At 40.1% G+C, this 9,892-nt stretch overlaps 1 protein-coding gene across 1 annotated transcript; it reads left to right on the top strand.

Moving 5' to 3' along the window:
* Positions 1-6,021: 6,021 nt before the first annotated feature.
* Positions 6,022-7,171, top strand: LOC108249085 (galactose-3-O-sulfotransferase 3-like). Its single transcript, XM_017438232.2, has one exon. The coding sequence runs from the start codon at positions 6,022-6,024 to the stop codon at positions 7,111-7,113; it is 1,092 nt and encodes a 363-aa protein (XP_017293721.2). The 3' UTR covers positions 7,114-7,171.
* Positions 7,172-9,892: the final 2,721 nt, after the last annotated feature.

Here is a 9,892-nt window from a genome sequence, read left to right as displayed (position 1 = left end):
GCTTTGTTTGTTGTGTTGATTTCAGGAAGCAGCAGAGTAGAAACCACAGTTGAGTTTGTTGAATGATGCATGGAAGGAAACTTAGGGCTGTTGCATTATTGAAGTCTGCCCTCTGCTCGATGAAAGATGCAGGCCCTTTGGCGTTCAACACATTTCACATTCAAACACATCTTTCTTCAAGATCCAGCAGGAATCATCATTCCCTTTGGTTCATCAAAGTTTGAGACGTGAGAAAAATACGAGGAGAAAAAAAATGTTGTATTTACACTTTGATCCCTGGTGTCACCAACGTGATCTTTTAAATGGATTTGAGCTTCTTTTGCAGTAGAAGCAAATACTTTTTTAACTCTGAAGTGAAAGTGATGAAGCAAATGAATGAGACAGTGAAAGTTAGAAAAGGGGAGAGAAGAAGAGGAGCTGATAATGATCGGGGTCAGGGATCCCCCGTAAAGCCCACCAGGTCCCCGCAGACCTGCTCGGAGAATGGAGCGCTGCAACAGAGCGCTCGCTATTTTTCTTTGTCAGCTCAGGAAACTGGAGATGCTTCAGTGAGCGGCTACTGAGTGACATCAGCCTCTTTGGGAGAAGACACACACACAAACATCGACTGTAGTTAAAAAAACACAATATGAACAAAAGCAACACACAACACCCTGACTGCCCACTCCTTTTAGACAAAAATGAAACACTAAATCCTTAAAGTAAACCAAAATATTAGCATATATTACTGCTCCACTTGGTGAAGGTGAGGTGAAGCAGAGAACAGACCCAGGTCACCTTGTTGGGAGGTGTTTTAGCATTCACCTGGCTTTTTACTGTCAGCTGTTTACTACACATCTCTACAGTGAATGTGTATAAATAATGTGAACACGTGGGTGCACATTTGATGCACATTTAACAGTAGATTTCTAAATAATCTGGTTTGGATAATGTAAAAGCACTTTTGATACAGGAAATTCAAAATGCAACTAGTTTGTTGGATGTCATTTGAGGAGTCTCTGTGTCCAAAGACTGTGAAAAAAAAACATGTATCTGTGTTGCAACAATGTCCAAGCTGGGGCTGCAGCTATCGAGTATTTTAGTGAACAAATAATCCATAATCCCTGAACTGAGTAATCAGAGAGGCTTTGTTCAGAGTATGTGTTGTGAAAGACTCTCAGCTACTACCTCCTCAAATTTTAGCTCAATATCTGTCAAACTGACTGAGTTATAGCCATTTTTGTGCTGGCGAATGTCATTTAGCTGTGGGTGCCATCTTGAATCGGGTTGGCTTCAATAACTAAACAGCTGCAGCCGTACATCCAATGATTACTTCCTGAAAGTTTCATTAAAATCTGTTCAGTGGTTCATGAGATATTTTCTTTCCCACTTTATTGTGCAGGGTCATGGGGAGCTGGAAAGTCTACAATGGGCACCAGAGGGCATAAATACTAGGATCACAAGCGAATGGATGTTTTTATTTGGCAGATTGCTGAGGGTCTGACTGTCAGACATAACACTGAGCAAAGGTCACCAGGGACAGAGGATGTCTCATGTCTATAAGAGCAGAGTTTGATCGGAGTCCCACTGTGGGTTTGCAAGAAGCTGAATGGTTTTATCATACAGGTGCCTGAAGTGGGAACAAAGGGGACTTTGAGTTCACTGTCTAATGTGAGGTGTAGCATCAAGAATCACCACTTTTCATGACCTCTGACCTACTGACTTCTTTCACCAACTGTTCTCTCTGAAGTTCATCCTGACTGAGTGAAGTTTGTTCCTTTTAGGACATGTGTGCACACTTGTGGATGTCTAATCAGTTATTCACAGATTGTTTACATGCTTTCCCTGGGCTTATGAAGAAAAACATGATTCATTGCTGAAATGAGATGTTTATTTGTATAATAAGCTTTTGAAATATGAAAACTAAGTGTTGATTGTTAATTGTGCACAAATACTCAATTGAAAATCATTGTTTTAACAAACTTTATCTCTTTTGTCTTACATTAAAACTGTACTCAGCTGTGAAAGAGTGAGATAAAGCCTTTCTGCCAAACCCCAAGGTCTGAATGTCCCACTTTAGACTTCGTTTGATAACAAACCGAAGAAAAAGCCTTGGAGGGTGATTGCAGTTCAGTTCCTTTTGTGTGTGTGTGTTTGTCGTGTGAATACCTTTTTCCGCTGATTTTATTTTTGTAACCTGAGAAAAAAACTTTTTACTCAGTGTTTTGTAAGTCCAGAAGAGAAAACCCTAAAGAGAAACTTAAGTTAAGAAATATCTTTTCAAGCTGTTAAGAAGGAATTGCTCTATTTCGCGCATCGCCTGACTCCTGCTACATCAGCTGCCTCCCGGTTGACCCTCTGCAAACATCACCACCACCTCAGGAGACCTAGGACAGAACTCTGACCTCTGACCTTCCACTGGCTCTGGGTCTTAACCTGCCTCCTTGTTGTGGTTCTGTTGAGATCTGAAAAGCCTCCAAGTTCCTCAAAGATGAAGTGATGACTGGCCGTCCACAGCTTCTGATCCGGTGAGGCACCTTTAACTCTGTGATGAGAATGATAAAAGAAGAAGCCTTTTGGGTTCTGGATATTTCATGTTAACTGATGCAAATTGATGAATAACATTTATGTCCAACCTGATGTTTCATTAAAACTAACCTGACAACCTGGAGGAATTAATAGCATCTTCTGACTAAATTCCAAAATAAACTATTTACCAACATTGGTAAATAATTCACTTACTTAACAGACATTTCCCTAAACTCTTATTGTTAGTCTTATATTTGTTGTCTTGTCTTATTTGTTTATTGTTGATTCTATTGTCTTGACTTAGTTTTGTAATAAAACCTTAAAGACAAACCTTGGTTTCCTCCTTATATATTGTAAATATTTAGATAAAGAGTTCCCTGTGGTGAACGAATTTCCTTCTTCAGTTGTTGATAAATGGCAAATTTAATCTCATGACTGAACTGCCCATTTGTTACAGCAGGCTGCTGTTAACACCAGAGCAGAGAAAGTTGAGCGTGGAGCGTGGACTGATGGTGACAGGCTCTGTATCATGTTCAGTAATGATTCTAGGCTCTGATTTACCACAAATGACCATCAAGTGTTCATATGGTGGTGGCAGGGGGGGAAGACTAACTCTGCCAATGTTGTGGAGAGACACACCAGCGTTACTCCTGTATCTTGGTGTGAGGAGGCTCCAGGTATGACCTAAAGTCCCCTCTGGTTGATTGTAAGGAGAAGAGGTCGTACAGCAAGAGTGTGAATCATATCTACTGTGTTACTGTGTAAAGATGCACGCACTGTCGAACAGATTCAGCCTCGCTCAGCTCAGCTCAGCTCAGCTCAGATGTTTTAATCTGGACAATGAACAAGAGAGCTGCAAAATTAAATCCAGTGCCTCATAAGTTTGATTGGATTGTGGAAAAAAATAATTAAAGTATGAGACATAAAATTTCTTCTGTATAAATTATTTGCAGTAAACTTATCAAGCTCTTTGAAAACAAATGCAAAAAGTATGTTTTATTTGTGCATCTTTTAACCTTTGTTTTATTTTGATGTTTTTTTGTTTTGTCATGTTCAGAAGCTCTAAGAGTGTCAAATGTGATCCTCTGATTAAAGTCCTCGCTTCTTCCTCCCTGTTGTGGCTCAAAAATGTTTTGAACAAAGAAAAGTGTAGATCATTATTATTATTTATCATCATTAAAAGTGACAAAACAAAAGTGGTGTTGTATGAGGACATCTGGAGTGGCAGAGAAGTATGTTAGTCGGGTACAGGACAGGTATGAGGACAGCAGGACAATGTCCAGGTGGGCTGTAGGAGGGACAGATAGCTTCAATGTGGAGGTGGGACACATCAAGGATCGTCTCTGAGCCCCTTTTTGTTTTCTCTGCAAACTATGACAGGTATTTTCCTACATTGGGGCAACAACCAAATGCATAAAACAGTCCTTAAAATGAAGACAACATATCTAATAAAATACTGAAATATTTGGGCAATTTAATTTTGTTTATATTCTGTTATATGCTTTGTCATTCCTAGAATATTACAGAAGCAGAACCCAAATTATAACTGAGCTTTACAGAGTAAAGCTGATGTGTGTTAGAAATCTGGTCAGAAGCTGCAATGTGCCTTTCAAATTTTAGTAAGAATTCTTCTATTTTTTGCAACTCTACTTTTTTTTGCCTTTATTTGCTTTGTGTCCTCACTCTTTTTTTCTGCCTTCCAGAGTCAAAATGAGGTGTTTGACATCTGCAAAGAGGTTTCGGAGGAAGATATTTCCGGTCCTCCTTGTCTTCTGTGCTGCCAGTGTTTTGCTGCACAGTCAGAACTATTTCAGCTGGTGAGTGACTGAAATGCACCCTCAAAATGTAAATGTTAATAAAAATGTTCAGTTTTTTGGTTTACATGCATTAATACTTGATTTGGATGCAGTTATGTCTGAACCTTTGACTGGTGCTTTCCTTGTATTTACTCTGACCTTGTTAGTACTGTAACATTTGGAAACATAATTCTGCATCAGTACTAACTAAAGAAAATCCAATTTACTAATGAGAACACCTGGTAATATCCCATTTCCACAGAGGCAAGATTGTTGAATGTACAAAATTTTGCCAGATCTCTCAACGGTCTGTCAATTAGCGCTCCATGATCTCCAAGGTCCTCCAATGATTTCTCAATAATCTTCCAGCAATCGCTACACTCCATGGTCTGCATCAAATTTTGAAGTGGTTCAAATCAGTCTCTCAGTGGTCTTTCAAAGAAGCAATCAGTCAATGACTGTTCAGTGAGCATTCAGTGGTCCCAATGATCTCTCAACAAAAACAACATGTTTGGTGAATTTTCAGCCCCAACTTATCACCTGCAGCTTTAGGTACTGGAGGGTCACAGCTAAGCTGAGTCCTGATTCCAGACTTTCTCTCTAGTTGGTTTTAACTTTAGTGATTTTATGACCAACCTTTTGCAAAACCTTGTCAAACATGAGTTGTAGTTAGTAGTAGTTGAGAAGTAGTTGTATAAGCCCCCCTCATCTTCCAGCCTCAGTTCTCACATCAAGCTGTAATCATCAAAGTTTAGCCTTCTCTGTTGTATTAGCTAGAAGCAGCCCAACCACTATAGGTTTTATTTTCCCTGTGCTTCTGCATCTTCCTCATGATGAGAGCAGAGGCCACCTGGTTCTAGAGGAGTGCTGCATGACAGAGTAGGAGGGTACAATCCATCCATCCATTTTTCTTTACCTTCTTCTCCTATCTGGGTCGTGGGGAGCTGTTGCCTATCTCAGTGGTCATTGTGCAAGAGGCAGGGAACACCCTGGACAGGTCGCAAGTCCATCACAGGGACACATAGAGACAAATAAGGCAAACAACTATTCACATTCCCACCCACTAGTTTCCAAGAGCACCCAGAGTAAACCCACAGATGCACAGGGAAAACATATGAACTCCACCCAGAAAGGCCCCAGGCCAAGAGGCGATCCTGCCTCACACACGCTCGTTCTTTGCTGTTCCATTGAGACGAAGAACAGGCAATGGGGAGAAGCACAACAGTTGTTATAATTGGTGAACATGGACTCAGAGTGGTGGAGGCGGTGGATGGGGTGTGGGGTAGATATTTGTGAGAACTTTTTTTTTTTTGATTGACCACTCAAGTAGAGGGTACTATTTCATTGGATTCCCTTCAGCTACTTGAAGGAATTTCAGAAACATTGTTATTATTTTAGATTATATTTTTGCAGAATTTGTGAAGGTTTTATAAACATTTAAACACCATTTTTAGAAACAAGCTGTCTAGTTGTTGATGCAGTATGTGAATGTGTTTTGGGTAGAAGAACTGGAAAATGATTTGTCTTTCCTAATAACTTGTTAAAATTTCTTCCTTTTTACCTTTTGTATTACTTTATATCTCTTCTACCGATCAGCTTGTCACACTACCTGCACCACATTTTAAAAAATGAGCTTAGATTTAGATAAATTAGCATTACTACTTTTAGTTTTGCATGTGGCTTCTAACTAATTACTTTTGTCTCTGTTTTAAGGACCATGGAGGCCTTCCATCTTAGATGCCCTACCCTTCACTCTCTGAAGCCTAAGCACACCAACATTGTCTTCCTCAAGACCCACAAAACAGCCAGCAGCACCATGCAGAACATACTGTTTCGATTTGCAGAGCGCAACAACCTGACATTGGCGTTACCTAAACCAAGTTGTGGTTATCTGTTTTGTTACCCACAGTTCTTCTCCTCTCACTTTGTTCATCCAGATACACTACCACCAAACATGATCTCCAGCCACATGCGCTTCAATAAGACTGCACTGCAGCGCCTGATGCCAAATGATACAATATACATCACAATCCTGAGAGAGCCAGCTTCCATGTTTGAGTCTTTGTTCACGTACTTTACCGTCTACAGCGAGGCCTTCAAAAGGGTCCCTAAAGGCTCACTGGAGGCATTCATAGCAGACCCCTTACGGTACTACCGACCAAATGAGGGAAATTCTATGTTCGCACATAACACCTTGACCTTTGATTTGGGTGGAAACAAGGATCGGCCAGCAACAGATGTGACTTATGCACAAACCTTTGCGGCAGAGGTGGAGAAAGTGTTCTCTTTGGTGATGATTTCTGAGTATTTTGATGAATCTCTAGTTCTTCTACGTCATCTCCTTTCTTGGGATTTGGATGACATTGTGTATCTCAAGCTCAACGTGCGAACAGAAAGTTCCAAAAAAAGTCTGTCACCGGGTCTCCCTGGGAAGATCCGTGCTTGGAATTCAATAGATGCATACCTTTATGACTACTTTAATGCCTCATTATGGGTCAAACTGTCAGCTCTGGGTCTAGACTGTGTGGCAAAGGAGGTTTATCTTCTTCGACAGGCCCAAGAGAGGCTAACGAAAAGATGTTTTGGGAAGCAAATACCGCTTTCTCGTTCAGCTTCTGAGATCAAAAACAAGGATCTCCGTCCTTGGCTGCCCAGTAATATGGTTCAGATAGCTGGTTATGACCTCCCGACAAATATCACTAATGAGGTAAAGGAGTTCTGCCTCAAGTACATCATGCCAGAGGTCCAATACACACAGAAGCTTCTTCAATCCCAGTTAGTGAAACGCCATCAAAGCTCACAGATTTAGTGTCCACAGAAGTCAAATATACCCCAAAAAGCTAAATGTTTAACTCTGCCTCGTCAATCTCCAGTTCATTACATCCAACCACCACTTGACATTCAAGGTCCTGCCCCAACAACAAAGTGCAAATTTACCTCAAACCAAAGTGGAGGAATCACAAAGTCAGGGTCTAAATCCTCCAACACCAATGACTACTAGTTTTTAATATAAGAAGAGTGCCCAAAAGACTGCATTGTTCTACTTATTCTGAGCCCCAAGACAATGATGGTTGGTTGGTAGAGAGCTTTGGAAACCACTTTTTATGTGAGAAAATTAATTAAATATGTTGTAATATATGTAATCATATTTTCACATAGTATCATAAGTAAAAATTAAAATAAGATAAAAAAAGCCAACAAAAAAAAACCCCACTGGGGCTAAACTTAAACATGGCTTATTTTGCATGCCATGGGAGTAGGATTTCATTTAAAGTGGTTCCTTGAAGGAAATCTGCTGTGCATCTTGGAACCATAGAAGATTTAGTGACTTTGGGTCTACTGTAATACACAATATGAGCGTTATGTGTAAAAGATGGGTATTGTATCATACTACTTATTATTATTTTCTGTTTCTCAGCCTCACTTTAACTCAGTCTCTTGGTAACGTATGCCACTTAAAGTCCTTGACAGACATAATGACACAAAGAGATCAGCTGTCAGGCCTCCAAAGCTGAATTCTCCTCCAGACATTAAAAACAACAGCACAAAACAACTTTTCTTCTTCCTTTACAAAGTCTAAAACCTAAAGCAACAGAGAGCAAGAATAGATAAAAAGGCAGAAATAAAGAGACCCTATCTCTGAAAACTGCTGGATGCTCAGTTTGGCCGTCCATTATTGTTGTGACTCACAAAGAGACTGAGCCCACATTCAGCCTTGGTTCCCCTAGAATCCTGTTCACTATTTCACAGCCTATAATCGTTACTGGAGAAGCATCTCCACCTGCACAGAGGTACCAAAGTCTTGTTTTAGTGCTCTTGGCTTTTTCTTTTTTTTCTTTTTAGCTCTTATCACATCTTTTCTCCATCCATTTTTCTTTACCTGCTCTTCCGTGCAGCAGCACGGTGCAGCTGGTTTCTATCTCCAGCGGTCACTGTGTGACAGGCAGGGTACAGTCCATCACAGGGACACATAGAGACAAAGAAAACAATTATTCACATTCTCACTCACACCTAAGGACAATTTAGAGTTACTGGTTAACCCAACACGCATGTTTTTGGTCTGTAGGAGGAAACCAGAGTACCCAGAGAAAACCCACACAAGCATGGGGAGAACATTTAAACTCCACACAGAAAGGCCCCAGGTGGGAGACAAACCTGCAGCTTTTTTTGCTGTGAGGCAACAGGTCTGACCACTGCTCCACCATGCATCACATCTTGCATTGTCAAAGACTTCATGTAAATGACAAGCTTTCTCTATGTGGACTTTATTCTTTTGACTGAAAACACATTTGAGAGCCTTTTTTCTGCATATCGGTCACATCTCAAAGACTTCTTGACTGAGGATCGAACCTTGACTTTCCAGATGTGAGGCAGATATGTTAATTATTGTCCCAACAGAGACATTGCAACACTTGCTTTCACGTCAGTTTTCTAAAGTCTCCAAAAACACCAGAAAACGTGGCTAGACATTTTTTTTTTAAATAGTCTTTAGAGGGGTCTGAAAACTGCGAACAAAGTCGACAAAGTCTCTAAGTTAGCGACACTGTTTGCACCCAGACCCACCCTGTCCTGCTCTGATTGGCTAAAACTTTGGCTTCAACTTGCTCAATTTAATCCCTGTATCATAAGATTGAACGGCTTTAATGGGACCACAACAAAATACAGTTTTTTGTTTTTTCTCCTTTTCATTTTTACAGCGGATAGAATTTTGTCATTTTTCCCTGCATATAACAACTACACAGGACAAAGAGTTAAAGCCTGTTGGTTTTGGTGTTTTATTACTTAATAATACATAATATTAAAATAATGATATTTTATCTTCTTAAGGCCTACATTCTAAGGTTATATTTTCTGTACATTTGCATGAAGGACATATTTAACAAAGCAAAAGCTGTTCAATCTAAACTGACAAAATAAACATTATATACTTAAAGTCTGCTGGGATCTTAAACCGTCTAAACTTAATTTGGCTCCATGTTCTCAGTTTTTATTTATTGTGGGAAGGGGTTGCATATGTATGTTTAATTCCTTTTTATACTATGAACTACTATGAATCGCGCCCAAGACCAGGGCGTTCTGCACACAAACAGCTGCAGCAGCTTGTTTTTCCATCTCAAGGACGGCTACCAAATCTCACTCGCCCCTGTCATGATGTCCTGGAGTCTTTGGCCTCCCTCACCCCACAGACACAGCTTTTCTTTTGTAATTATTTTATCATAAGCTAAGCATACCCTCATTTCAGCAATACAATTATCAAAGTTTGATTATACTTCAGACTAAGAGTTAAATCATAAAAAAAGGCCAAGTAAAGGTGCCAAATGGCTAAAAAAAAAACAAAAAAAAAACATCAAAACACTCTTGTTTTGACACGGGGAAATAAAATACATTTCTATTCTGTGAATCATGTACTTTCCCTTCTTTGAATATTCAAAGTCTGTCTGTGATGGGTGCTTTCCAGTAGTTTATTTGAGGCACTGAACAGTGCGTGAGGGTGTGCGCGTCAACAGTGATAAAATCGCGCTGTCCCCGCCCCTGGTGGAGAGACGAGGGAAAACTAGTTTCATTTTGATTCGGGCAATTGATAAACC

The sequence above is a fragment of the Kryptolebias marmoratus genome, linkage group LG7 (assembly GCF_001649575.2).
Source record: "Kryptolebias marmoratus isolate JLee-2015 linkage group LG7, ASM164957v2, whole genome shotgun sequence".
Taxonomy (NCBI): domain Eukaryota; kingdom Metazoa; phylum Chordata; class Actinopteri; order Cyprinodontiformes; family Rivulidae; genus Kryptolebias; species Kryptolebias marmoratus.
The sequence above is the reverse complement of the archived record's forward strand: the minus strand, read 5'-3'. Positions and strand labels throughout refer to the sequence as shown.

Bases quoted from the DNA above. Each gene is read 5' to 3' on its own strand.
- LOC108249085 (XM_017438232.2), top strand. From the start codon at position 6,022: ATGGAGGCCTTCCATCTTAGATGCCCTACCCTTCACTCTCTGAAGCCT.